The sequence below is a fragment of the Spermophilus citellus genome (genome assembly GCF_964194105.1).
Source record: "Spermophilus citellus genome assembly, chromosome: 4".
NCBI classification, from domain to species: Eukaryota; Metazoa; Chordata; class Mammalia; order Rodentia; family Sciuridae; genus Spermophilus; species Spermophilus citellus.
In genome coordinates, this window is record NC_138185.1 from 227,339,122 (window position 1) to 227,366,687 (window position 27,566).

The 27,566-nt window shown below is 56.9% G+C and overlaps 3 protein-coding genes across 5 annotated transcripts; 2 read left to right on the top strand and 1 right to left on the bottom strand.

Moving 5' to 3' along the window:
• The first annotated feature begins 1,288 nt into the window (after positions 1-1,288).
• On the top strand, positions 1,289-3,167 carry CRIP1 (cysteine rich protein 1). Of its 2 annotated transcripts, XM_081291597.1 has the most exons (5): positions 1,289-1,664; positions 2,545-2,639; positions 2,716-2,773; positions 2,864-2,910; positions 3,040-3,167. In XM_081291597.1, exons 1-4 carry the CDS (start codon positions 1,625-1,627, stop codon positions 2,902-2,904), a joined length of 234 nt encoding a protein of 77 aa, XP_081147723.1. In that variant the 5' UTR covers positions 1,289-1,624; the 3' UTR covers positions 2,905-2,910; positions 3,040-3,167. The 2 variants fall into 2 exon arrangements, with proteins under 2 accessions (XP_081147723.1, XP_081147722.1); XM_081291596.1 differs by having other exon boundaries at positions 1,310-1,664; positions 2,864-3,167.
• A 358-nt stretch (positions 3,168-3,525) lies between these two features.
• On the bottom strand, positions 3,526-5,366 carry LOC308647503 (G-rich sequence factor 1-like). Its single transcript, XM_081291600.1, has one exon. The coding sequence runs from the start codon at positions 5,304-5,306 to the stop codon at positions 4,443-4,445; it is 864 nt and encodes a 287-aa protein (XP_081147726.1). The 5' UTR covers positions 5,307-5,366; the 3' UTR covers positions 3,526-4,442.
• A 1,739-nt stretch (positions 5,367-7,105) lies between these two features.
• Positions 7,106-14,771, top strand: TEDC1 (tubulin epsilon and delta complex 1). Of its 2 annotated transcripts, none has more exons than XM_081291599.1 (8): positions 7,106-7,857; positions 7,947-8,025; positions 8,504-8,691; positions 8,954-9,109; positions 9,950-10,048; positions 12,197-12,283; positions 12,838-13,017; positions 14,231-14,771. In XM_081291599.1, the coding sequence occupies exons 1-8, from the start codon at positions 7,711-7,713 to the stop codon at positions 14,558-14,560; spliced, it is 1,266 nt and encodes a 421-aa protein (XP_081147725.1). In that variant the 5' UTR covers positions 7,106-7,710; the 3' UTR covers positions 14,561-14,771. The 2 variants fall into 2 exon arrangements, with proteins under 2 accessions (XP_081147725.1, XP_081147724.1); XM_081291598.1 differs by having other exon boundaries at positions 7,107-7,857; positions 8,504-8,706; positions 14,231-14,770.
• Positions 14,772-27,566: the final 12,795 nt, after the last annotated feature.

A 27,566-nucleotide genomic window follows, 5' to 3' on the forward strand; every position in this document is an offset into this window, starting at 1 on the left:
AGGGGTCCCAGGGAGGATGGTGGGAACTGGTAAGTATTGTCAGGGGAAGGACTTGGCTTTGGGTTGTAGATATGGGGGACTCCCCAGAGTGTGGCCTCTGCAAGGGACACATGGAGCCTTGGTCATCTCACAACCCTGGGAACTCTGGCCCTCACTCCAGCTATGGCCCAGTGAGGAGCAGGGAGGGGGCATCCTGGGATGTTGGACCCATGGCCCTTCCTTTGAGTACTCTGGGGCAAGGTCAGGGGCCTGGGGCATCAGGGAGCCTGTCCTCCTGCTCTGCTTCAGGGACAGGGCCTGAAGAGGCCCAGAGTGATGCCTGGTGTTTTGAGATGGGTGTACTGAGTGGAAGTGGGTGCTGATAAGGGGGTTAAAGGGCAGGCAGTGCAGGGAGAGGAAGGGCCCATATGTGTGCCAGGGCCTGGATGGAGAGAAGGCTGAATACTTCCTGTGGGGGCCCCACAGAGCAGGAAGGACTTCTACGGAGAGGGTAGCCCTCTGCTCCAGGGGGAGGTGGGCCTGGCTGACAGTGACCCCAGCACAGGAGGGTTAGATAGAGGGATGGGCCAGGGCATCCCCACTGAGGCTGAGGCCTGGAATAAGGGAGGCTGGAAGCCCCAGCAGTCTCACCTTGGTGAGGCTGCAGATGCAACTCATACCCCAGGTATCTGTAGCCAGCACCAGCCCTCCTGATTCTCAACAGGCTGGGTCAGATGGTCTCTGGTTTCTGGCTGGCCCCCAATGTAGGCTGGAGACTTGGACCACTCTTGGTGCTGGGACACTCTCTGTAAAGATAAGGACCTTGGCCCCTGTCTCAGGTTCCCCCAGGCAATGGTTCCCGGGGCCTGGGTTCCTCTATCCTTGTGGAGGAGGGACTGCCATGGCCTGAAGTCCCCTCTTCCAAGTTCCCCAGGGACGTTCCGGCTGTGGTTCAGTGGACTTCCCAGAGAACAGCAGGGTGGGGGTGAGCTGGCACAGCTCAAGTGCCCCACCCACTCCCAGGGTCTGGAGGGAGGAGGCTCCTGGCCTCTTTGTGAGTGGGAGATCAGAGCAGGATTCCTGGAGAGGTACCAGACTGAGACTATGGGAATGTGTCCCCAACCTTCTTTCTAGAAGAGGGGCAGGGTCAAAGTACAGGAGGACAATCCTTTCATGCTAGTTTGCATCCGTCTGTATTTTAGAAGTGACTCGTTCCTTCCCTGGCTCCAGCTGATCTGGGGCTTTGGCGGGTGCCTGCGAGTTGCCACTAGGGACCTGGTAAGCCTTCCTGCAGAGGAGAGCCCCTTGCCCCAGATCTGGGACTGCGGGCTGCTTGGCCTGGGGTGTGGACCTGCTGGAGCAGCCTGGTTCCCAGAAGGTCCCCATGTCTCCGCTGGACCCTCGGCCACTTTGAGTTCTGCCCAGAGGCGGGCGTGGACCAGATGATCTTTCTAGGCGGGTCGGTCTGGATGCGAGGTCTCCAGGGTACAAGTCTCTGCCTCGGGGCGGGACTCGCAGGGCGGGGTCCTAAGAGGCGGGGCCCCAGGGTCCCTGAAAAGCTTACACCAAGCGGGCGTCACCCAGTCTCGCGCCCACAGCCCGCTCTCGCCCAGCATTACAAGCTCGTTCCGTACCCAGTATCGCCATGCCCAAGTGCCCCAAGTGTGACAAGGAGGTGTACTTCGGTGAGTGAATCCTGTACCCGGGCCTCCCCATGCGCGCACTGCCGGCCAGATGCGGAAGAGCGGCCGAGGGGGCGACCCTCCGGGGCCGGGGACGTACTGGCTGGCCATCCTGGCGACTTGGCGGGGGCCGCCCAGGTAGGCGCAGAGCCTCTGGAGTCCTGAGGGCCTCCTCGGAGCCAACCTGTCCGCCTGGCTCACGGTCGTCCGGGTGTGAGTTGGGACCCCCTGCGTTGGGCGGCCGGCTATCTCTTCCCATTCACGGTTTCTGTCTCCTTGCCTCTGTGTCTCCCCATCTGGTGACCCCTGTCTTCGTGACTCCTGGTCCCGATGTTTCTACACTTTCCATCCACGCGCCTTGGGCGGGGTCCCCGAGGGATAGGAAGGAACGCGGGGCTGGGGCCTCCCCCGCCAGCGCTAAGTAGAAACAGACGCGGAAACCGACGCCCCGGGCGCGATCCCGGAACGCTCAGATGCGAGCGCCCGCCTTCCGGCCCCGCGCGCGCCCCGGGGAGGGGCAGGAGGGAGTGGGAGGTCCTCCGCCCCAGGAGAAAGGCGCCCGCAGGCTCCACCCAGTCCCCCGGCGCCCGGGGCCAGAGGACTACGCCGGGCCAGCCTGACCCCAGGCTTCCAGTCCGCCTACTCCACCCCAGCCCTCGGGGCGCGTCCCAGGCACAGCACCTGGAAGTGGCACGAGGGCCAGACTCCTCTGATTAGTTTGGCTGGGGACTAGAGGTGTGTCCCTAATATGTACAGGGGCAAGAAGAGACGGGGTGGGGGGTGCTGCCAAGTAGAGAGGACGCAGTAGAGTGGACTGGAGGAGGGGTGTGAGTGGCGGTGTGCCAGGGCCTGAGAGTGGTGTCTCATGGGGACTTCCCTGCAGCGGAGCGGGTGACCTCGCTGGGCAAGGACTGGCATAGGCCCTGCCTTAAGTGTGAGAAATGCGGGAAGACGCTGACCTCCGGGGGCCACGCAGAGGTAGGTGGGCTGCGGGCCACTGGAAGGGGGAGTCATGCTGGGGCGAAGGCAGCTACTCACGGCCTTTTTTCTGCAGCATGAAGGCAAGCCCTACTGCAACCACCCCTGCTACTCCGCCATGTTTGGGCCCAAAGGTACATTCTGGTAGTCTGCCAACCGCCCCCCTCCCCCTCCCCCCTCCCCTTCCCCCCCATACTGTGTTGACCTTCCACATCTTTTTGCAGGTTTTGGCCGTGGTGGAGCCGAAAGTCACACTTTCAAGTAAACCTAGGTATAATCCTCCCTCCAGTCCCACCCAGCCCATCCTTCTCAGGATTCGGATGTCCCCCCAGGTCTGATACTCAGGGGCCTGGAGGCAGGGCTGAGAGGTGTACTCAAGAATGCCTGTCTCTCTGCACAGGTTGAGGAGACCCCATCCTTGGCCACCCACCGGGCCATTGCCCATTCAGCAGATGCCTGGCCTTACCCCAGACACCCAGGGCTCCTAATAGCCCCTTGTGCCTTCAATAAACCTGAACACGTGGAAGACGTGTGTGTGTGTTCACTAGTACTTGGGCACACGTGTGTGCAGGTGGATAGTGGAAAGAAACGACATCTGGGAACCCCCAGCCCAGGGTGCTTGCTCTGCCTGCTGCAGAAGGCACTGTTGCCCACTCCCCTGAGGAGGTCTCTTTGCAGGGCATGAGTCCAGGCCTCCACCTCTGACCTCCAGACCCACAAAGGCCCTCCTCTTCGGTTCTGGAATGGGCTGGGCCAAAGGGTCAGAGGGAATTTGAGGCCTGGGAGTGGGTGGTGTTGGGAGGACTCTGGCCACCGGTCAGAGAGTGATTCAGCTGGAGCTGCTTCCCTTTTTTTTTTTTTTTTAATTTTATTTTTTAAATGAGAAAAAGATTTTTTAAAGATAGTACTGAATAAAAATATGTAGTCTTTACAATGGGTAACATATCCTCTATAAAAACAAACTGCTTAATTATATAAAATAAAGAATTAATCAGATTTTCTTAATCAGATCCTGAACAGTTTAAACAAAAATTTAAGGTTTGTGGTTTATTTCATAATACCAAATTGAATCTTTCTCCTTCTCAATTGTTCACTATGAATTTTTCTTAGAAGCATTAACCCCAAACCCAAAATCCTTTCTCTAGCAGTTTCTGCCAATAAACAGGAACTTTATAGCCCATGTCCAAGAAAGATGTGCAAATGAAATGCTTCTTGCTTCATCCTTACTATCTGGAGTCCCTGGAAGTCTTATTTTCCTTTTGGACATGAATTCAGGAACAGTTCAATATACCTATGCTGAACATGGGACCTATCCTTGAGCATAGCTGCAACAGCATCCTCATGAGTATCCAAGTGCACATCAGCTTCTCCAGTAGCCTTTCCACTGGAACTGTATTCCATGGTGATTCTCACAGGCTTCAGGGGAGCAAAAAAATTTATAATGTCTTGGGCATTAGCTTGAAAAGGTAATCCTCTCATGTGGACAAAATGCAATGAAGGCGTAGTTCCAAAATCAACAGCTTCTGGAAGCTTTTCTGACATCTCCTTAGGCAATTCTATCTCCTTCTCATTTTCAAAACCTGTCATGGGTCGAATGTCTTCATTTACTTCATGTTCTTCAAAGACCATTTCTGGCTCAGTTATATACTTAGCAGTAGGAGAAGATGCCATTTTCTTTCCCTTATGAGAGCCAACATGGGTTCGAACTTCATTCCTTCTGCTTGGAAATATCTCTATATACCGGTTACCAATTTCTTCCCTGTGTTTCAACAAGGCTTGGTTGGCCATTTCTGGCTCTTCAAACTACACATATGCTTCCCCTGTTTTTCTTCTCCCTCTATAGTCCATTACAAAAGTAATGTCCACTATATTCAGTCCTGCAAAGAAGTCCACGATATCTTTCTCATTGCAACTATAAGGAAGTCCTCTTAATCGAACTACACCATCATTCACCACAGGTGACGACTTGACCTGTAGGCTCTTCATTAAGGCATCCACATCTTCATTATTTATCTCATATACTTCCACATATCGCTGACCCATGTACATGCGGTGCTTTTCTAAGGCTTTCTGCACATCCTGCTCTGACTCCATTTCAATCAAGGCATCACCCCTTCGTTTCCCATCTCTATTTAAAAGGAAATGTATTCCATTCTCACTATTGCGGATTCTGCAGTCTGAGAAAAAGTTAAGCACATCTTCCACAGTACATGACCAAGGCAGTCCTTGAGCTCGAATGAGATAAACATCATCCACCTCCTCTCCTAACTTGGATGGGGCCAATTCATACTCAGGGAGTGGTGGAAGGTCCTCCAGGTAGGTAGTTTTGGACTCCTGGCTGTAGCTCCGCGCGGAGCCCGCGGCGGCCGCCAGCGACTGCGGTAGCAGAGGAGCGCGCAGAGCCGGGTAGGAGGCGGCGGCCGCAGGTGGAGGGCCCGCCAGCCTCCCGGCGGGCGCAGGCCCGATCTGGAGGCCCCGCGTCTGAGAGGCGGCGGCCGCAGCGGCCCCGAGTAACAGCAGCAGGCGGCGGCGGCCCGAAACGCCCGAGGGGAAGGAGCCAGCGGCGGAATAAAAGGGCAAACAGGCAGCGCCGGTGCGCCGGCAGCTGCTGCAGTTACAGCCGCAGCCCCGGAGCAGCGCCCCGAGTACCCAGCGCGTTCCGGCCATGGACTCCGGAGGCGGCGCGGGGCCTGGAGGCAGCTGCCGCTGCAGCGCGAGCGGAGGGGAAGTCCTGCTTCCCTTTTTGAGCTTTGGGGGAGCTGTACTGTGGACTCCTTGCCTTCCCACTTCCTGCTGCTCCACCCTTGTCCCCATCTACCCTAGATCAAGCTGTGGGTTTTTTTGCAGGGTCTTGCTGTAGCTGCACAGCTAGCCATCCAGACTCCAGACACCAGACCCATGTTTGGGCCCCTCCCTGAGCAGGGACTCCCCATAGTGGCCTGGGCTGTCATGGTATGTCCTGGCTTTGCACAGTGGAGGGGGCCCTTTAGGAAACTCCTTTGTCAACCTAGCCCCTGCCCACTGGGCTACCGTCAGAACCCCACTGTACCCTGGCAACTCAGTCCCAGCCCTGGCCAAAGGTCTCCCAAACCCCTTTAGACCATCTGCAGACGGGAAGAGCCCAGGTCAGCCTAGTGAACTGTAGGCATAAGCTGGCAAAGAAGGGGTGGGGAGCTGTCGAGGGTGGTCTGTAGAGCGGAAAGCTCGCGTCATCGGGCGATCCTGGAGGGCGGCAGAGGGGGTGGGGCAGCCAGGCGGGAGCCTAGGATGCTGAGCTCCAGAGGCTCCCTATCCAGGTGGGGGGTGGGGGCTGAGGGCTGAGGGCTGTGGCCCAGCGATACCTGGTGGCCAGGGTAGGGACAGCAGCTCCCCAACCCGAGGTCCTAGCCTCCCCGATGGTGCGCTGTCGCCGTGACTCCTTTCCCCACATAACTCACAGCCCCATTTGGGGCGACTTGGGGTGCACTGTCAGCGAGCAGAAAGAGAGTGGGAATCAGCTAAGCCCCAAATGGGGTTAAGAGCACCCCAGGCAGAAGGTCAGCAGTGCAAAGTCCCTGAGAAGAAAAGATCCGTTGTCGTCCATCAGAAATCAAGCCGCGCAGGGTGGGGCTGGGGGAACAGTCTTCGCACCCAAAGCTCAGGGGGCGCTGAGAAAGGGATGGAGGGCAGGATTGCCTGGGACCTGGAGCCGAGAACAAGCCAGCAGCGTACCCCATACTGGGGGAGGAACTCCCGGCCAGGGACCTCAGAGCCGAGTCTGTTGGCCGCGACTACTGGCACAACGTTGCCACCGCCGTTCAGTTGAGGCCAAGGAAGCAGGACGTTCCGAGCTGACGCGCCGCGCTCCCGCTTCCAGTGGGCGTGGCCAAGCGGACAGGTGCGTGGGGTGCTTCCTACTTCCCTCTCTAGCTGGGTCTCCTCCGCCTTCTCTCGGGCGCCCTCCCCCTCTCCACTTGCCTTCTTTCCGGCTTTATTGTGTAGTGTGCGCACGGTCCAGTCCACCGCCCCAGCCGCACCTTCAGTGACGTGGAGCGCACGGAGTTCGTGCCAGAGTGTTCCAGCCACTGCTGATTCCCTCCTGCCATTCTCCCCCTGCCCGCTGGCCAGCCCTTTCCGGGCAGCCAGGGCCCTGCGAGTTTACCTCCTCCTGGCACTCCACACGGTCCGGCCTACCTGATGCGGGCTTTTGCAGGGGCTTCCTGCATTCAGAAGAACGCGAGGATTTCACCCAGGCTGCCCGCAGCTGGACAGGATTCCTAATTATGCGCGTGCTGTGGTTCTTTCTCACACACCAGGGTGAACTCTGGGTCCGTTTGCCATGTGATAGGGCTGTTGTGACCTCCCGCGTGTCCTTGCGAAGCTGGCTCACAGCCTACCAGGACTGATACTGTTGGGCCGTGTGGGAAACTTCCGCTTCTGAAGGAAATGGCCACACTGCTTCCCAAAGAAGGTGGGGAGAGTGAGGCCTATGTTTGGGCAGGGTAGCTAAGGGCAGAGAGCTGGGGCTAGGGACGGGCGAGGGGCCGGAGTCTGCAGATAAGAGAGTTGAAGGCCTTCCCTTCTGGAGCTTCCTTTGCCCAGCTCGTCGGGCGAGGTTACTCACGGAGTCCCCACCCAGCTGCCCCGGGTTATCTGCCGGGTTGTCTGCCCGGGCGGCGGCTTATGAGGCTCTGGCGTCCCCTGGCGTCGAGCCGGGGAGGCTCCGCGGAGGGGCGCCGGCCGCGGCCGAAGGAGTCTGGTTGCACAGTCCTCCGGGGCTCTAGGGGGCGCGCCTGTTTTTCATGCAGTGCTGATGACGCCGGGTTGCTAGGTAGTCAATGGCTCCGGGCGCTGATTGGTTGGTTCTGGACGAGGCGGGTGTAGGGCGAAGGTTGGGCGAGCGAATTCAGAAGCCTCGGTGCTGCTGACCTCGAAGGCTCCACCCCAGGAGCGCGGAAGTGCCTTCGCGCCTGACGAATAGACGCAGGGCCAGCGCTCATTGGGTTACGGCGCAAAAGCGGGTGCTGGCCGGCGCTGTGATTGGGCGCCATCTGCCGGGGCGGGCGATCCAAGGAGGCCTGGAGCAGGCTGCATGGGGAGGCGGCGGCGCAGGGTGGACCGGGCGGCCGGAGTCGGGACCGGGACCCTGCTCGAGGCGATTGCCGCGCTCAGTAGACTGCTGCCCGCTGGGCCCAGCCCGGAGATCTTCCGCCGTGCCAAGTTCGACCGTCCGGAGGCGGTGAGGCCGGCGGCGCGGGCGTCGGGCCAGGAGTTGCCGGATGCAAGGTCAGCCTGGCCCGCTGACCGCGCGCTTTTTGTTCTCTGTAGGCCCCCGCGCTCTGGCGGCTCCTCTTCCACGTACTCGCGCCGCTCCCAGAACGTGGTGCCTCGGCCTCGCTCACCCCGGGTAAGTCCTGTCCTCTGGAATGCCCCGCCCCAAAGGTCTCGACTCAGCCCACCCTGGCGACACTAGCCTGGCGCTGACCCCGCCCACCCGGTGGCACTGGCTCCGCCCAGCTTGGTAAGGCTCCGCCCCAGAGGCTTTGGCTTTGTCCAACTCTAAGGCTCCCACCTCCAAAGGCTCTGGGACCACACACCCAGAGAGGCATTGGCCCTGCTCAATTCTAAGGCTCCACCCCTGGAGGCTCTGGCCCCTCCCACTCAACCGAAGTCCTGGTTCTGGTTAGACCCTGGTTCAACCAACACCTAACCCCTTCCTTTCAGGTTAGGGTATGGTGCCCTCATCTTGGTTGGAGGACCCAACCCCTACCCCGCGTTGGGTCCTTGTCCTTGTTCCTGTCTCCTCTATTTGGGGGTCCTGAAGGGGTACAGATGATATCCAGTTTAGGTAGGCTTCTCCCTGAGCTGGTGGTCTTTTACTCCAGAGGCCCAAGCCCGCCTGGTGAAGGCAGTGCTGTGCTCCCAGGGCTACCCGAGGCCTGTGCTGGCACAGCTTCCGGAGGATGGCTCCCAGGGCAGCCGGGAGCTGCTGCTGGCCCTGTCCTGGCTCCTGGCCCGAGAGCCTCTGATTGAGCGGCTACTGGTGCAGACTCGCGTCCAACTGGGCGACCAGGTGCCTGATTTTGAGGTGGGTGTGTAATAAGGGTGATTGGGCCCAGCTCTGCCCAGATGCCAGGGTGTCTCATGTCCCATGACCTGTGGGCCATCCCACGTCAGACTTGAGGGCAGCCCTTGCTGGGGCTGTCCTGGCTGTCTAGCTGAGAGTGTGCAGGCAGCTAGGTCTGTGGCTGTACCTCCACTGCTCTTACTGTCCTTGCCCCTTCTTCAGGTAGGGTAGAAAGTGAAATAGGGGCTAACCCTTATTACCTCTCCAGAGTGGGGCCCTGGCCAGCTCTGGCCCACCTGTATTACACATGGGAGCAGAAGTCCCCGTGGACCTCCGCTGTGTGCAGTGGCTGATGGGAAAGCTGCGGTTCCGGTGGCGGCACCTGATCTCCAGTCAGCAGGAGCAGTGCACCCTCCTGGGCAAGGTAGTGTTTCACACAGCTCTCCACCAGGGACCAGAGACCCTGGCTACCTTTCCCTATGGCCCATCCCACCAAGCCTGGCAGGGGCTGACCCCAGGCTGCTTGTGGGCCTTTCCTGACCTGGCTGGGGCTGGTGGGGGTTGGGACTGTGATCCAGGTAGGGGATCAGATTTCGATGGAACTGGGCAGTATTGGGAGCCATGGTCAGGGTTCTCAATCCTGCTGGGAGAGAGTCTGCTGGATCAGAGAGCCACGGAGTCAGCTTTACTGTTGCCAGGAATTGTCGCCTTTAGACTTTGCCAAGAGAAACTGTTCCTCCTGGGCACTTCCAGCCCTCTGTTTCCCACCATGTTCTGGATGTGGGCTAATCTGGGCAGTGGGCAGCTCCTGTAGGGGCCTTTCAAGGAGCTGTAGAGATTAGGTTCAAGCACTCTGGTGCCCAGCACATGACCATTGTGAAGTGAGGGCTGATGGGTTGCTGGGTGGTAGCCATGGGCTCCGTGGTGCTGAGACCCCTTCTGTGGTCTTCTTAGCTGGTCTTTCCTGGGACCTGCTCCTGTTGCCTGGCCTTGGCTCCAGCAGCTGCACCAGGTTAGGGGCCCACCTTTCTGGGGCAGGTTTGTACCTTCCAGAGCCTAGGGCTTGATAGCAGGGCAGGGGGCACCATCCCACTGTATTGGACCCCTGGGGAGGCCCTGAGTAAGATTGCCTGGTGTCCCTCCCTCTGTAAGGGAGGCCGTCTTGCATGGGAGTTGAACTCTGAAGGTGACCATGCTGCTCCAGTGGAGGCCCCATGCTGGAGAGGGTGCACCTCCACAGCCTGGGGTCTGCCTTCTGTTCCAGATCCACTTGTATACCCACGGCTGCCACAGTGACCAGAACCTCGGCCATCTGTCTGTCACGGAAACTGAGATGCTCAGGGACCCGGAGGGTGGCCAGCAGGTGAGGGCTCTCTGCTGGGGTGGGTGTTGCCTGAGGTTCGGCGGGGCCTGTTCGGGATGACCTGGGCTGTGCCAGGCTTTGAGCTGTACATGTCTCTGGGTTGTTGCCGAGCTCACTGTCATTGCTGGTGTGGTTGACAGGGGTGTCTTCAGGCCTCTGTCTGTCCCAGGAACTGTCCACCTTTCCCAGAATCCTAATAGCTTGCTGTGTGTGCACCTCTGACCAGATATGAGCAGGGTCCCAGAAGTGCATGGGTCCAGGCCGGGCTAGTTGAGGAAGAGGACCACAGGAATTAAGGATTGCTGGCCTCAGGTCTGCGTTGAACCTGGAGCCCACAAAACAGTTGTCACCTGGTATTGAGGGGAGTCCTGGAGGGGGGACTATCCATAGGATTGGCTGAGAGGGCACAGCTGCCCCTCAGAGCAGGGGCCTGTTGGGAAGGCTCTGCCCTGGAGACATGGTAGGCCTCAGTCCTGCTTCCTGGTCATAGGCCACTCAGTGTTTGCAGGTCAGTGCTGCCCAGGTGATGTACTCCCCTGGGGTCTCAGCCCTGTGGAGCACAGACCTAGAGAAAAGCCAAGCTCTGAACCTGGGTGTCCATGTACCCTCAGGCAGAGGGTCATTTGCTAAGGCTGCTGGGGCACTAAGGAGAGGAGGGCCAGGGCTGGCCCTGACACCGTCCAGTTTCTCCCGTTTCTGCTGTCCCCTCTGCCCTCATCCATGCTGACTTGTCCCCATCCCTTCCCCAGGGGCTTTTTGCCGCTCCCTTCTTCTTCTTGGCAGAAACCATAGGGAGTGGCTAGGAGCATGTGCCTGGCCCTGCTGCCTGCTGGCCCTCTGGGCCAGAGTGCCCTGTGTGCCCTGCCCAGCTGTGGCTTGTTCTGCTCGAGGCCGGCTGTCACCTTCACACGAACTCGGGACTGACTCAAGTGGGGCACTGCTGGCAGGAGGGCCGAAGCTCCAGCCAGTAGCTCCTCCTCTGGCTCTTCTGCCTCATCCCAGTTCTGCCTACAACCTAGCAGGTGGGACAGGGGGTCCAGGGCTCAGAGGCGGATGGCTCCTGGTCCCCACTGTCTGCTCTGCTGGGGCTTCTGCCCTGGGACATCTGGCCGTCAGATGCAGCTTTGGCGCTTTATGCTCCAGGTGATTTATATGCACCCATTGTGACTGAGTGTGCCCACCTGGTGAGGCCTGCCTGGCCTTGGTGCCAGCTGGGCCTGGCTCCCTGGATGAGGCCTGGGCTAGCCTCAGAAGGGCTTGTGCTTGGCTTTGGAGGTGCTGAGACATCATTTGGATGTCCCCACCTGCCCTTGACTCTGTCCCCCTTTCGGAGGTGACTCAGCAAGGCCCAGGCTTTCAGCCCCTGGTCCCTGGTTTAGACCAGGACAGGGGCTGCCCAGGCTCCATCTGGGCCTGCCTGAGCCCCTCAGTGTGGGGTGGGGACCTAGAGGGGGAGGCAGGATGTGTTGGTGCTGCAGGATTTCAAACAGCAGTGGTTAGGTGAAGTGGCACCACGCTTGGCCTCCTTCCAAGTTTCTGGACAGAGCTGGCTAAAGTCTGGATCTGGCCTACCTGAGAGCTTGCACTGCTGGGACAGGTCCTAGAAGCTTCTAGAATGACCTATGGCTGGTGTGAGCAGCTGGCATGCTGCTGGGTGACTGGGCAGTTCTCTTGGTCCCTGGTGGAGCCTGCAACCTTCCATTTGTCCCCTGTGCCTTTAGTCCTTCTGGGGGTGCCAGAAGACATCAGAGTGCAGCCCCAGAGAAGAGGAAGGGGAGGTGTTCTATGCCGACCCCAGTCCAGGGGTGCTGGGCATCCTGGGGACTCTTGGAAGCTGTTAACTGCTCTTTTGCTGGTGTGTCTCGGTGCCTGAGTGGGAGTGGGGGGGCCTGTGGACATACTCTGTACTCCCCTTGCCCTGGTCTGGCTCCCTGCATCTCTCATGAGTCTCCCAACACTGTTCCTGGCATGGGTGTGCTTTGAGGGGAAGGGTGGCTAGGCCTGGTCATGCGTTGGGCTACCCTGCCCTGCAAAAAGGTGGCAGAAACCATAGGAATGGCTCGGGAGCACGTACCTGGCCCTGCTGCCTGCTGGTCCTCTGGGCCAAGGGGCCCTGTGTGCCCTGCCCAGCTGTGGCTTGTTCTGCAGCTGCTGTGGGCACTGGAATGTGAGAACACCCGTCTGAAGGCAGCTCTGGAGTGGCGGCGCTGGGAACTGGTATTCTGGCGGTGGATGGTGAGCTAGGCTGCCCCCCCCCCCCTTCCTGGCCCAGGTGGTGGGTTTGGGCAGGGTGGGTGGGGGGTGCACCTCCCAGACAGGAGGAAGAGGCTCTAAGGGAGCCCACACCCCAGATCTGGCACCCAAAGTCCAGGGCTTTGCCCACTACCTTTGCATGTCTTCTGGGGAGGCCCAACATTGCTGGCCATGGCCTCTAGCACCCACAAGTGTCTTCTTTTTTATCCTTTTCTTTTTGGTGCTGGGGATTGAACCCAGGGGTGCTTAATCAATGAGCCACATCCCCAGCCCTTGTTTTTTTTTATTTTGAGCAGGGCCTTGGTAATTTGCTTAGGCTGGTGTTGAACTTGTGATCTTCCTGCTCCAGCCTCCCGAGTTGCTGGGATTACAGGCCTGAAGTATTGAGTTTTGTGCCTTCCTGGATGCTACCTTGCTGGGGTGTCAGTAGCTGTCCAAACCTCTGTGGGACCTGGGAGGGCCACCACTGCCTCCTGGGGCCTCTGTCTCCCCTAATAGAAGCCATGCCTGGCACATGCCCACTTATCTCCCTGCAGGACACGGTCCTGGGCATCTGCCCTCCAGAGGGCCCTGCTGCAGCCTCACAACCCACGATCCTGCCCAGGATTCCTGAGCAAGGGCTTGGCGAGCTGGAGCAGGTAGCGCAGGAGCTACAGGCCCTGCACGAGGAGCTGCTGGAGGCAGGTGCCGCCCGGCGGGTGGCCTGGGAGGCCCAGGTGAGTGTAGCAACTCTGTCCTCTGGACCCTCTCAGCCCCGTGCTGTCTCCTGGGGAGTGCCCACCATAGAGCCTGGCGGCCTATCTGAGCTACTGAATCACCGATCTAGTTGGATTAAGTTTAGTAGGTGGTACATTCAGGTACCAGACTCCACCCAGGCAGGAGGCTGCACACTGAAGGCCCACCTGTTCCCCAGGATAGCTACTATGTCCCCTGACTGCCCTTTAGGGGTCTTCACTTTCCACGGGAATCAGTGGAGAGGGGAGCAAGCCCACATTGCGTTGTTTGCCTGCCATTCCTGTGCATGCTCACAGTCATCCCCTGAGTCCTGCGGGTCTGTGGGAACATGTGGCCCTCCTGCAGCGTCACCCCGAGCCAGCTATGGCTGCAGATACTGCTTGCAGCCACATGCTCTTGTGACTCCAGGCAGATTCCCTTAGACTCTTCCTGAGCCTCTGTGAAGAGTGGCGCTGCCCCTGTGGCCTGTCACCCCCTCACCCTGCTGAGTGGCACCCCCTTATCCTCACTGCTCCCAGGAATGGGTCTGCCTCCTTCTGATGCTCGGGGCCTTGTGGAGTCCTTGAGAACTGTGCTGCCCAAAGGCTCAGGGTGGCTCCCTGGGGTCATCTGGAGGGAGCTAGAGGCTTGAAGTTCCCATGGACGTGACCCCCTCTCCAGATTACCCTCCACAGGGTCCTGGATAGAGTTGGCCTCAATGACGGGAGGTGGAAGGGTGAGCAGCCCTGGGTCCTGTGTTCCTGGTGAGCCCACCCTTCGGTCCCTGCCTGAGAGCTCAGGAGGTGTGAAGTGCTGGGTTGAACCCAGGAGGACAGTTCGTTGGGGGTCTTTGCTCTGACCTCTGAAGGGCTTTGAGAAGAGTGGTCTTCTGAGAGCTGCCAGGCCCACCCTCACTCCTGCCCAGTAAGCCATTTGGGGGTCCTGCAGCTCAGGCAGGGAGTGGGGTCAGGCGGGGCCTGTTGCCCTGGGTTCTGGGAGTCCCCCTGGCGTAGCTGCCTCTGGTGCAGGGCTTGGGCACTCCATCAGGCTGAGGCAGAGCTCAGGCCTGGGGGGCGTCTTGCATTGGCCTGAGGCTAGAGCTGCTTTCTGAGACAGGAGGATAGACACCTGGGCCCAGGGTTGCCCAGGGCCTGCGCCCTGTGTCCTGGGGCAGAGTCCCTTGGGCTCAGGAGCTGCCGTATCTGCTCCTTGCAGGTTGGAGGCCTGGGCCGGGGGCCACAGTGGAGTTCTGTGCGCAGGGCCTCTCAGGAGGCTGTGGACCAAGAGCTGGCAGCCCTGCGGAGGTCCTGGGAGCAAGACAGGGGCCCCACCCCACCCCAGGGGCCCCACCGGCTGGTGAGAAGGGAGGAGAGTGCTGCAAGGACCCAGGGCCTGCAGGCGGCCGGGTTGGCCAAGCTGCTGAGGCGCCAGGAGGCCTGTCTGCAGGCCACGTTGCACCGCCTACAGGGACAGTGCCAGCAGGAGCTGGCCAGGCTGGCAGGAGCCCTGCCTGGCCTCATTTGGATCCCGCCACCCCGACGCTGACGGCCTGTGGACATGCCCTTCCCGTGTGGGAACCTGCCCTGGCCCAGACTAGAGCTGATAGCCATGTGCCACCGTGGATGCAGAGGTTGGGCCGCGTACTGAATGACCAGGATCCAGACCCTTGGCCTGTAGTACTGGGGCAAAGGGACCCAGAAATAAACAGTGGAGGCCTCCCCGTAGGGAGCAGGCCACTGGCCGTCTTTTGCTGCTCTTCTAGGTTCTGTCTGAGGGTGGACGGAGGGGGCATCTTGAGTCAGGCGAGATACCCCTGGGTGGTGGTGGACTAGCTGGAGCCAGTGCAGGGCTGGCCAGGGCTGGGAGACACCTGGCCTGCATACCGGGTGAGTGTGAGGACCTGGGGAGGGTGGCTGTGCCACCTCCCCAGGTCCCCATGGCATGCCCAGCTCTAGGCTATGGGCACAGCCTCCCTCCTGTGCTAGGCCTGCTGTGGGTGGGGGCCGGATGGGAGCTCTGGGGGCTCTGATTTCCTGGGGGTGGTGGCCTGGGAGTGAGGGGGAGGCCGCAGTGTGGACAGAGGGGCCTTGTTCCTGAGGCTGCTCAGGGAATTCAGCTCTGACAAAGGGCTGCTTGTATGTGCTACGTGCCCACAGCCTGGTGGAGCAACTTCCATCCCAGCGTCCCCCCAGCCAACAGGCACAGGTGGGCCCTGTGGCCTCCGGCCCTGCCTCCCGCCTCCTAGGGTCCACACCGTGACCTGGCACTGGGCGGGTGATAGGGTCAGTTGGCTGTGTGCAGCCTCCTGCCAGCCTAGGCCCAAGCCTAATTCAGCCTCTGGGAACCTGGTTTTTCTGCCAGAATGTTCCTTTGTGGGACTTTTCCTGCCTGATTGGTATGTGCTGGAGCAATAGCCTACACCCGGGCTCTGACTCTGCCCGGGGCTCCTTGGCCTCCGGGGCTGTACACCCCGCTACTCCTCTTGGCCAGCCATTGCTAGCATGCCATCTTCAGGAATACTAGCTGGACGGGGTGGTGTCCAGCAGGTTGTGCCTGACTCTCGTGGACATGGCCCTAAAGAGTCACAGGGGCCCCTGATGTGCCACAGGTGTGTGTTCTTGCTCTCTGGCCCCTTATCCCACCTGAGGCCCCTCCCCCAGTTCTTCTTGCTCCTCCTCTGGCTTCTTCTGCCCCAGGGCACTTGGAGTCCAGCCTCCTGGAGTCCCTTCCGGCCCTGCAGCTATCTCCGTTGTGCCCTGGGCCTGCAGGTAACAGCCACATGCAGCGAGGCCACTTCTGCTCCCTGCATCTGGAGGAGGTCCTAACCCAGGATTCCCACTGGCCCTCCACAGCTTGAGTTTTGAAGCCCAAAGGCAGATGTGACGCCAGGCACCCCCTCTGCCTCCTTTGCTCTGCAGGTCCAAAGAGTCCAGTTAGGACCGAGGGCGTGTGTGTATTGTGTGTGCGCACGCGTGTGTGTGTGTGTGTGTGCGTGCGCGTGTATGTGTGCGTGCGTGTGTGTATGTGTGCGCACGTGTGTGTGTCGTGTGGTGTGCCTGTGCACATGACCATGGTGACCGTGGTAGCTCAGACCCTGGTGCTTCTAAGGAAGGGGCCTGCAGGGGGCCTGCCTGAGGGCCCAGGCGTACTCAGTGTGGTGAGTGGTCACTGGGGAGGCCTCTGGTGTTGGGTGCCAGCTCTTCCACACGGTGGCTAGAAACAGCCCTGCCGTGTGACTTGCCTGCTCTTCATTCTGAGCTCCCACACAGGGTTAAAATCAAGTGCTGGTGGGCCACGACTTCCTCAGGGGCCTCTGGAGGACCTGGGGGAGAGTCCCTTCCAGGTTCACAGGAGTGTTGACCTAGGCTGCTCTGGGGTCCCCGCCCGTGGCCCAGCATCTTGGAGCAGGCCCTGAAGGCCATCAGACACTCCTGTCCTCTCTGACTTTGAGGAGCTGGTATGAACTTGCCCCTGCCCTCGCTCCTCCAGATAACCTTCCTGTCTTAACCCAGGGGACAACCGGGACCTGTAGGCACGCTTGGTCTAGCATGTTGTGTGACTGGGAGTCCGTCTGAGGACATGCAGTCTGGACCCCAGGTTCCCATGAAGAGGCAGGTATGTTCTTACAGGAAGCAGCAAGAGGGCAGCAGGGCAACTTCCCGACACCTGCCTGTGTGGGAAAGCATGATCACTTTGACTCCATCAAACGGAACTCCCAGACTCAGTGGCGCACACGCCATCCCATCAACTCTGGAGGCTGAGGCAGGAGGATTGCAACTTTGAGGATAGCCTAGGCAACTTAGAGACCCTACCTCAAAAAACAGGACTGGGCATGCTTAGGCTGTAGCTTAGTGGTAAAGCGCTTGCCTCGTATGCGTGAGGCACTGAGTTTGATCCTCAGCACCACATAAAAGTAAATGAAGATACTGTGTGTTCGTCTACAACTAAAAAATATACATAAAAATATTAAAAAAAAAAAAGGACTGGGTGCTAGGGCTGTGGCTCAGTGGTAGAGCGCTTGCCTAACATTTGAGGCACTGGGATCGGTCCTTAGCATCACATAAAAATAAATAAAATAAAGGCGTTCTGTCCATCTACATCTAACTAAATATATAAATAGATACATTAAAAACATCACTGGAAGTGTAGGTCAGTGGTAGAGAGCTCCCCAGCTCAGTCCCTAGTACCCTGAGAAATAAAATCCTGGAAACTTCTGTTTACTAGAAGACAACATAACCCAGGTGTAGCTGAGTGGTAGAGCGCTTGCCTAGCATGTGTGAGGCACTGGGTTCCATCCCTAGCGCCTCAAAAAAAAAAAAAAAAGAGCCAGAGTGGAGAATTTGCTTGCTATGTTTATGGCAGATAATTAGTGTCAGGACAATACCTGGGACCATCAAGGGTGAAGAAGGTAGATGTGCTAGATGGGGTGGGTGCCGTAGAGCAGGGCCTAGGAGAGGCTAAGTGGGTGGCAGTGTCCACCTTCACTAGCAGTAGAAGGGGCTGAGCATGGTCCTGGGCTGGTGAGGACTGGCACTGTGGCTGGGAGTGGAAGGACCTCAGCCTGCAGGCACACTCTGGGGAGTCATGCTCAGTGTGCAGGGGCCCAGTAGTGTCCTCTGGCAGCAGTTCATAGGGCTGCACAGGGACCGAGACGCTGATGGCTATGGGAAGCCCAGGGTGCGTACACAAGTGGAGCAGTGGAGAGCCTTCATAGAAGGACAAGTCACAGTAAGACACAGGAGGACATTAGGGAAGGTCAGCAGTAGGATGCTGGCCTGGCCTGCTTGAGCCTTTGGGTTCAGTCCCCACACCCCGCCCCTGCACAGGGAAGGGTCTGGCATTGACTGTCACCTCACCATGGCGTAGGGTGGAAGACAGGCGCAGGGAAGTTCTCTGTGCAGGTGGCTCCCTGGACATGGGTGTTTTGCTCCATGACTTCATGTACGTTCCTGCTGTTTGTTGGGCGTGTCTCCTACATTGTGAAGACAGACGGATGGAGTGCAGCATGCAGCCCTGTGCCCAGCCTGTGGTTTTAGTTGGTTCTGCCCATTCTGTGCTTGTGGCGTGGCATGGGTCAACCTGGTCAGTGGGCAAGCCTGTTGGGCCCACAGCCGATCAGGACCATGCCCTTCTGCTGCTGCACCAGCATGTAGATGCCCAAGGGGTGTCCCCTGTGTCCTGCTGACACCCAGCTTTGGCTGGGAAGCAGGATGCCTAGGTGCCATTGGGGAGTAACTCGGTTGGTTAGGTGTGGTGGGTTCTGTTTAAGCTTGGGAACCTGGCCTTTACTGCCTTGCCCTTGGGTCCGTACCCTGGGTCTTTGCGTGTGGTGGCGGTGGTGGCAGTGAGGTCTCCTGCCTGTCCTTTGGCCTCTGGCCTCATGGCTCTTTGTGCGTGCACAGTCCCGGCTCTCCTTTGCCCCACAGGAGCCCCAGGTTCGGAGCCTTCCCTGCTCTCCGGGTCGTGGGCACTGAGCTGCCCATCCTCACCCTGCCTCTGGCTTCTCTGGTCCTCGGCTTTGCTCATCCATTTGGCCAGAATTCTGAGTGGGTGGGGTCAGCACAGAGGCCCCATAGCTCATGTGAAAACCCCACAGGCAAGTGCAGGGGACAGGGCAGTGGCAAGGGAGGTCAGAGGGCCTGTGCAGTGGGAAGCAGGTCCCTCAGAGGCCCAAGGAGGGTGGTGCAGGTGGGGGACATGAGGACACTTGTTGGGGACAGTGGGCTGTGTGGGTCAGCGAGGCCTGGGTCTGGTCTTTGGAATGATCCCCTCTGCCTGGGGGAGGAGCCGTTCTGGGGCCCAGCAGAGGGCAGGGAGGGTGGCCCAGGGAAGCTCGGCTGATATTGTGAGCCATCATGGATGAGCTCTGTTGGCCATCTAGAGCTGGGCAGGCGGAGCATGGGCACAGGCAGCCTAGGAACCCAGCTTTGGCAAGTTCACCTTGGCTTCTGAGTGGAGATGTCTGGGTGGTGAGCTTGGAGCTGAAGAGCAGGATGAGACCCCTGGGGCATGGTGGGACCACGCTGGGCGTGGTGGGGCTAGGGCCCAAGTCAGAGGGTGAGCTCTGGTGCTCTGACTTGCAGCTGGAAGAGGAGCTTCAGTTAGCAAGAGGAGGGCAGAGGGACCAAGGGGCAGGTCAGGTGGGCTGGGGAGGGCAGGTCTTGGAGGACAAGGAAGCCGAGGATTGGCTCTTGTGTCCAGCATCCTGGAGTGAGGTGGGATGGGTGCTGGCCTGGTGGGCTCAGGAGAGGAGGAGAGTATGCACCCCAGCTCCTGCCGTCTGCAGGGGAGGCCCAGAGAAGTGGGTGCTGACTGCAGGGAGCTGGATCTGTCTTAGCCCAGTTGGCAGGACACGCAAATATGGTGACTGTCATGAGGGAAGAAGCCTTTTGCTGTCGGGAGGCTGGGAGCAAGGGGCCCCGGGGGCAAGATGTCTGTAAGTTTCCTGCAGAAGGACTGGGGAGGCAGGGTGAGCAGCCTCACCACCTGCCATGCAGCAGTCTGCACATTCTGGGGTGTGGGGCCACCCTGCGGTGGCTGGGGCTCGTTCATGTATGAAAGTTGTGCTTGCAGGCTCGTCCTGCACTGTCACCAAGGGGCAGGCCCCCCCAGCATCAGTGAGGCCCCAGACATCCAAGCTCCAAAGATAGAAAACAAAAACAAAACCCAGAAAATAAAAAGACACTCAGTGCCATGGTGATCGCCACCAGCAGGATGTGGGCTTTGAAGGGAGAGCTGTCTGGCAAGAGGCTGTCATGGGCCATGCCTTGAAAGGCCCTGAGGTCAGGCAGGAGGGCGTCGCTGGACCTCGTTTTGTAGTACCCAAGAAATGCGCGGAGTGAGCTATGGCCCTCGGAGAGCAGGAAGGACGGGCCCCAGAGGGAAAGCCCTGCTGATTCCAGGCCCCAGGTGGCCGGAGGGGAGTTGGACAGAGCCCCCAAATCCTGCTGACCTCCCCTAGTGAACCCTCCTGCGAGTGTGGCTGCCCACAGAGGCTGAGCAGCCGGCACTGACTCCCAGACCCTTGACAGAATCATGCTGCTGGAGATCACAGCCTGTCTGGGGAAGTGTGGGCAGCCTCAGAAGGGCCGTCCGCTCCTGTTCACCCCAAGGACAGGATCAGCAAGCGGCCAGCACGTGGCCCCCAGGGCTGAGAGCTCCTACTGGGCAGAGTGGACAGCCAGTGTCTGCTGTGCACCAATGGCCTCCACGTGGCCAGGCCTCCCTTTTGTGGTCTGAGCTTTCCACTGAGCCAGTCCCGCATCAGTGATATGAGCTGAGTCACAGAGTCACACGGGGGCGATGGAGACTGGCACTTGACCGTACAGGTGTGGCCCCAGAGACCCTGGGTTGTGAGCTGGGTGCAGGGACGGTGGCGTGGGTGTGCTGCCTGCCCCGCTTCAGGGAGTGGGAAATGCAGCAGTGGGTGTCCCCCATCCCCTCCTGGGGTCTGCCTGTTACAGCAGCTGGCTTTTACCCTGACTGGGCTCCCTGACCTTTCTCACAGTGCTCTTAGTGTCTTAGAGAGTTTTTCACTGTGCCCTTTCTTCACAAGAGATATCTAACAGTCCTGTTTATTTATTAGGACCAAACAGCCCTAAGTGTTTTTATCCTGGCAACTTAGTAGCAGTTTAGATATGAGAAAGACCCTTAAATTGGAAAGAATCCAAGCCCTTGATTTAATTCTTAAGTAGCTATAACTGTTTGCTGAGAGGTTGTGCAGGTCTGTTAGGCTCTGCACACCTTTTTAACCGTATCAGGTTGAACACCATCACCCGTGTGTCCTGCTTCACATTGATTTCTGCCTGGTATCTGCTTTTATCTCAGGGAGGTTGTAAACCCAGCTTGGCAGAGACGTCATCAAAAGGGAAGCTCTGTGTGCTCTTGAATGGGTTGAGAGGAGTCCAACAGGCTGCGCACCCCTCAGAACTTTATGATGCCTGCAGCCCCCTTGAGGATTCCGTGCGGCACAGGGTTCAGAATGGCAGCTACAGCTGGTCCCGTCTTTAAGCCTTCCCCTTCTGTTTCTGTGTAGTGTTGTGTCCTAAGGTGACCTAAGGTGCCACCGTCCACACTGAGGCCAGCTCTTCTCTCTTCCAGCCAGCCCACCTCACCCGTGTCCAGCAGGGTGCATGCACCTAGCTGTTTCCCAGAGATGCTGCCTGCTGTCTCCAGTTCTCTGCCTCCATAGAGAGCCCTGCTGGCAGGCGGCAGGAGCAGTGCTCTGGGCTGCATACCCAGGCCCGGCCAGCAGAGCCAGGCCCGTTGTCCTCCACCAGGTGTGGATGGCACTGCTGCTGCCCCCCTCCAGGTTTTCTGTGTCGGTAGGATTGCGTCAGCTTGGTTTCTCTGACTGGTGAATCTGAACATCTTTTCAGCACGTGCTTAAGTTCTTTGGGTTTCCTCTTCTGTAAATGCCTGGTTGTATCTTTTGACTTTTTTTTGGGGGGGTGGGGTGGGGTGAGGGAGTGGATTGCTCTCTTAAAACTCGATTTTCAGGAACTCTCTGAAAACCTGCGGTAGGAAGGCCCAGGGTCTGCACATTATGACTCTTCTCGCCTCTGTTCTGCGGCTGGCCATTGGCCTGTGGTCTCCCAGGAGCTCTTCCTTGTGCTGTGCTCCAGTCCCTCTCTTTTACCTCCTGTGTTGTCCTCCTGTCACCTTCTTGCAGTTGTGGCCTGTGAATTCTGTGTGGCGCTGGGGCTGGAACCTGGGGCCTGAGTGTGCTGGGTGAGCCCTTTGCCACTGAGCTGTCCCCACTCCCACCTGTCACCGTTCCTTTAACCTTTAGGTCTTCAGTCCAGCCACGTCCCTCCCTCGGGCAGCTCCAGGGAGTCCGGCTTCTTTCCAAACACAGAGTAGCTGACACCTATCCTTTCCTCATTGGACCCTGTTGTCACCTCCACTTTTGGCCTGTTTGTGGGGGTCTTGCTGTCCCCGTGGGCCTTGCCTGCCCTGATGCCACACAGCCTGTGCCACATTGTTCCCTGTCAGGGCTAGATGGGGCAGTGGAACACGGGCACGTGGGGAAGGTGTGCATGGGTCACTGCTGGTGTGGAGAGGTGCTGTGAGGGGGGCCTCCCTGGTGTTCCCGATGCTCGTAGCAACTGGCCGCAGGGACGGTGGCCCCTGTCCTACAGGATGTACCTCCTTCCCCCGAGGGCGTGATGCTTGCCGGGTGCTTTTGATACATAACAATCCAGGTAGAAAGTTCCCTTCCTCTCTGGATTTCCTGAGTTTTTTTTTTTTTTAATAATTGTAAATATTGAAAGCTTTGTCTTATTTAGGATGTTTCTATCAGTGTTTAAACTGAAACAGGCCTATGATTTTTTTCTCTGTTTTATTAGTATTTCTTTTTGGATTTTGGAATCAAGGTCACATTGGCCCTACTGTAGCCTCTGCAATCTGTTTTCTGGAATAATTTGCTAAGGTAGGAATTAACTGATCTTTGATATTCAGTAGAATCATCCAGACCTGGGAGCTGTTATTTATTTTTATCATTATTATCTAATTTCCTTAAGGCATGCTCAAGAGCAAACTCTACATTCTAAAATACATTTTTTTTTTGGTATTTTATATGAAGAATCTAAACAGTGGTTCATGTATCTACTTTTGCTGGTGATTCTGCTCATCAAGCTCCATGTACTTGGAGGCTAATTGTTCGGTGTTCACTTTTGTGATGGATACACTTTGTTGTTTCTTGGAGCTTTGTTTAATTCATGTTTGCTTGGTATGTGCTAATTTGTTCTTTCTTTTTCAATCTTAATGTGTCTTTTTTTTTTAAATTATGTGTTTCTTCTATAGCATCTTGCTGACTTTTAGAAAATTCGAACACAAAAATGTTGTCTTAGTGGGCTGGGGCTGTAGCTCAGTGGTAGAGCGCTCGCCTAGCATGCATGAGGCACTGGGTTCGATCCTCAGCACCACATAAAAATAAATAAAATAAAGGCATTCTGTCCATCTACAACTACAAAAAATTCAAAAAAACTTTTTGTCTTAGTGAATTTACACAAACTGTAATTATCGTTATATTAGGACTTCTCTCTGCTATTGTATTTTTTAAATATTTATTTTTTAGTTGGACACAATACCTTTATTTATTTATTTTTATGTGGTGCTGAGAATCGGACTCAGGGCCATGCATGTGCTAGGCAAGCGCTCCACCACTGAGCCACAACCCCAGCCCTGCTATTGTATTTTTTTTTTTTTTCAGAGTAGAAATTAGAAGTTTATTAAAGGACAGAAGAAAAGACTTCTCCCGGAGGAAGAAGGGGACCCAAGAGGTGGAATCCGTGGAAGTGCGGTTGTTTCACCCGAGTCTTGTAGAGTGGCGGCTGCACTAATTGCGTTTAAGTAGCCGTCGGGTGCCCACCTTACCTCCAGAAAGAGAGAGAGAAAAAGATGCACCTCAAACAGACATGGGGTGAATGCACTTACCTCGGTGTAGAATCCTTGCTTCCCCAATGTTGAAGAATAACACCAAAGAAGCACGCCGAGGCAAGGTCAGAGTAGAAATTAGAAGTTTATTAAAGGACAGCAGAAAAGACTTCTCCCGGAGGAAGAAGGGGACCCAAGAGGTGGAATCCCTGCTATTGTATTTTGTTCTTTCATTTTTTCTCTTTTTTTCTTTTCCACTTTCCATTGGAAAGATGGAATTTACTTCTGTTGATGTAGACATTGTTATGTTTTATTTTTATTCTGTCATTGCTCTGGATTTCAAAGCCATTTTCATGGTTATTTTTGAACTTATTACTATCTCCATGTTTTCCTAACAAAATAAGTGCTGTAGCACAGTCTCTTACCCTCAGGTTTCTGTCTCTTTTGAAACGTCTCTTGGGCTCTAATCTGCTTGTGATCTATGCTTCCCATGAGCCCTCACACTACTCAGCCTTCAGTGGTCATCTGTGGTCACCCTGGGTTGGTCAGTGTGGAGTTCCCATGACAGATTCCCGAGGTCATCAGCCTGTGAGGAGGAAAGGTTTATTTTGGTTCTTGGTTTTGGTGGCTTCAGCTCATGGCCGGTTGGCCCACGTGGATTGGCCCCCTCGCTCTGGGCCCATGCGGAAGGGGACGTCTTGGCACAGCCTGTGGCACAGCTGGCCTCATGTCTGGGATGTGAGAGAGAGGAAGAAGAGGGGCTGGGTCCCAGTATCCACTTCAGGTAGCCCCAAGTGACCAGAAGACCCCCCAGGGCCCGCCTCTGAAGGCTGCCAGCACTGCAACAGCACCACGGGAGGAGAAAGCCTGTAGCATGTGGGTCGTGCAGGTCTGGACTGCAGCACTGGGCCGCAGCCCCTCTAGCAGGCATGGGAGGCACCTCTTCAGTGTCCAACTCCTGCTGGGTCAGACACTGCAGAGCGCTCTGGAGAAGGTGGGCAGGAGGAGGTGGGGAGCTGGTGTCCACTTCATCGCCAATGGGAGCAGGTCTGCAGAGCGCCCTGACTGTGAGGAGGTGGAGGAGGGTACTCAGGAGCATCTGAAGAATGCCCTCGCCTCCCTCAGCCTGCAGGCACGCGCCCCCCCACCCCTCAGCCACTGCTTGCTGCCTGCTGCCACCAAGTCGGTAATAAAGTGTCCAAAACCTCTCTGCCGAGTCCTCCATGCTCTCTCTTTGAGACAGAAAAGCAGTGTGCTGGGACCCTGCAGCCCTGCGGCTGAACACAGCCAGCCTGTCCAGCCTTTGCCCTTTTTATTCTCTTGCAGGCAGTGCTGGGGTGGAACCCAGGGCCTCTTGCAGTAGGAAAGCAGCCACCGCTGAGCTACAGCCCCAGCCTCTGCAGTTTTGAGCTGCTCTGTCTTCTTGCTGCTGATTTTGAAGATTTAAAAAAAAATACCACTGTTCCTCTAATTTCAATGAGATTATGTCCCCCTAAATGCATACTTAGGATACTCTGAACATATCCTAAGTCAGAAACACATGTCTGGCTGGGGTGTGGGAGCAAGATGCAGACACACACCGTTCAGTGGGGCCTCAAATTCAGGACTGTCCTCTCCTGGAGCTCTTGGCTTTCAGAGACCTTGCATGCTTTACGCTTTCTGTCCTGTTCTGGAGTGCTTCCCTGGGGGAGACCAGCACCCCAGCGGGAGCCCAGGAAATGTGAGTGTATCACTTAGTGGCCAAACCGTGGCCTTTACCTGGATTCTGCAGCTTTCCTTGCTTGTAACACGCAGGTCCTCCCAAGGTCTGTGGGTGCTGACAGTTTATCCCAGACCAGCTGAGGGTACTCTACACACAAGGCGGCTCCCTTCAGTCTCACCTATCAACACTGATGGCTGCACACACATGGACATGCATGACCACATCAGGGTAACTGCAGGCTGTTGTCTCAATGCAGTCACTGTGTTGGGACATTCCAATTCCTCTCTGCTGGCCACACACGGCCACAGAGAAAGCGTTGCAGCTCTGCACACCGTGTCTTGGTGCACGCTTCTCTGATGTGTTTTCTGCTATCCTTTTCCGCTGTAGCCTGTTATCCTTGCCTCTCACCAGCCCATGTCCTCGGGATTTAGGTGGGGCTCTTACCAACAGTCTCTATTGTGTTTTTTGATCAGATCATCTTAGACATTCAGTGGGGATGTTTAGCTCATTTACATTTAGTGTAGTTATTGACATTCTTTTTTTTTTTTTTCTTTTTGTGGTGCTAGGGATTGATCTCAGAGCTTTGTAAATCATAGGCAAGCACTCTTCCCAAGCTACGTGCACAGCCCTTTGTAAGATTTCTATTTAAGACAGGGTCTTGCTAAGTTGCCAAGACTGACCTTGAACTTGTGATCCTCTTGCCTCAGCCTCCTGAATAACTGAGATTATAGGTGTGCACCATCGTGTCTGGTGACAGGTTAGTGTTTAAGTCTGCTCTCTCTTCTGGTTGGTAAGCTGCTGCATCTCCCACTCTGGCCTGGACTCCCTTTGGCTAACCCTGACTTCTGCCCCACTGTCTCTGGATTCCCTCAGAGCTGTGTGTTGCTTTCCTGCAGTGCACGCCCTGGGCTGCTGGGCATCCCTGCTGATCCCCGGAGTCAGGACCATCTCCCTTCCCCTTGTTTCATGTGCTGTGCTTGACTTGTGTTTTAATTTCTTGTTTTCTATTTTTACTGGTACATATCTATGCAGAATGGTAGGTTCCATTGTGGTCAGCACTTTGTGATTATCACATGTAGTGCATGCTCACTTCAACATCCCCATGGATTTGCCACCTTCTCTTCTCCCCATCTTAACCTAGGGTGTTTCTCTTCCTGTCCACTTTTTGATTTTTTTTTGTTTTATTTTTTTGTTTGTTTGTTTTTGGGAACTAGTGATTGAACTCAGGAGCACTCAACCACTGAGCCACATCCCCAGCCCCATTTTACACTTAATAGTGATGGTGTCTCACTGAGTTGCTTAGTGCCTCGCTAAATTGCAGAGGCTGGCTTTGAACTCGAGATCCTCCTGCCTCCTCCTCCTGAGCTGCTGGGATTACAGGCGTGCACCACTGTGCCCGGCCTATTTTTCTTTTTTGAATTGGGGTCTTGACTGTTGCCCAGACTGGCCTTGAATCCCTGGGTTCAAGCAACCCGGCCTCAGCCTCCCAGTGCTGGGATTACAGATGTGCCACCTGCCCAGCTTTGACCTGCTCTGCAGTCACTCGCAGATTTGTCTGTGTGGGAAGAGTTGTTTCAGGGCAGTAACCATGCTGGTTTCTTTGTCCCTTCCTTCCCTTTCTTCCTTCCCTCCCTTTCTCTCTTTTCTTCCTTCCTTCCTTTCTTCCTTCTTTCTTCCTTTCCTTTCTTCCCCACCCCATCTCTCTCTCTTTCTCTCTCTCTCTCTCTGGGGATTGAACTCAGGACATTAAGCCACTGAGCCACATCCCTAGCCCATTGTTGTTGTAATAAAGTGCTACAAACTTAGTGTCTTCAAACAACACAGTCCACTGCCCTGCAGTGTGCAGGACAGAGCCACTGGGCTAAAACCAAGGCTGCTTCCTTCCTGAGACCCTAAGGAGAGTCCCTGTGCTACCCTTCCAGCTGTGAGGCTGGCCTGTGGCCGCTTCCTCTTCTCCAGAGCCGCCAGAGCTGCATCTTCAAGTCCCTCTCTGACAGGATCCCCTGCCTCTCTGGCCATCCAGATGATGCAGGATAGTGTCTCATTGCATGGCCTGACCACAGCTGCCACATCCCTTTGGATGTGTTAGCAGTGTGCCAAGGGTTGGGGTGCTGGAGAGGGCCAGGCGGAGCACTGGGCAGACCGAGAATTGGAAGACTAGCCTCGGGTGAGGTAGGGAGGGCAGAGTGGACACCCAGGGCTGTTGTGTGGACACTGATGCTGAAGGCTGGCACTGCCCACTGTCCAGTGGGGGCCTCCTCTTCTCTCCATTCGGGCACTGGAGTGGTCTAGCCCTCAGCCTCCTTGTTGATGACACCAGGGGGGCTCTGGAGAAATCCATGAGGGAAGAACAGTCCACTCTTGGATGTGGAGCCCCTTCCTGGGTACCAGGCAACACCCTCCAGTGAGAGCAAGCGGGGTGGTGGGGGCTGGCATCCCTGCCCAGCTATCCCAGTGAGCACCTCAGCTTGG

Bases quoted from the DNA above. Each gene is read 5' to 3' on its own strand.
- CRIP1 (XM_081291597.1), top strand. From the start codon at position 1,625: ATGCCCAAGTGCCCCAAGTGTGACAAGGAGGTGTACTTCG. The intron at 2,640-2,715 runs GTAGGTGGGCTG...TTTTTTCTGCAG, and splicing joins CCTCCGGGGGCCACGCAGAG to CATGAAGGCAAGCCCTACTG. The intron at 2,774-2,863 runs GTACATTCTGGT...ATCTTTTTGCAG, and splicing joins CGCCATGTTTGGGCCCAAAG to GTTTTGGCCGTGGTGGAGCC.
- LOC308647503 (XM_081291600.1), bottom strand. From the start codon at position 5,306: ATGGCCGGAACGCGCTGGGTACTCGGGGCGCTGCTCCGGGGCTGCGGC.
- TEDC1 (XM_081291598.1), top strand. From the start codon at position 7,711: ATGGGGAGGCGGCGGCGCAGGGTGGACCGGGCGGCCGGAGTCGGGACC. The intron at 10,049-12,196 runs GTGAGGGCTCTC...CTTGTTCTGCAG, and splicing joins ACCCGGAGGGTGGCCAGCAG to CTGCTGTGGGCACTGGAATG. The intron at 13,018-14,230 runs GTGAGTGTAGCA...TGCTCCTTGCAG, and splicing joins GGGTGGCCTGGGAGGCCCAG to GTTGGAGGCCTGGGCCGGGG.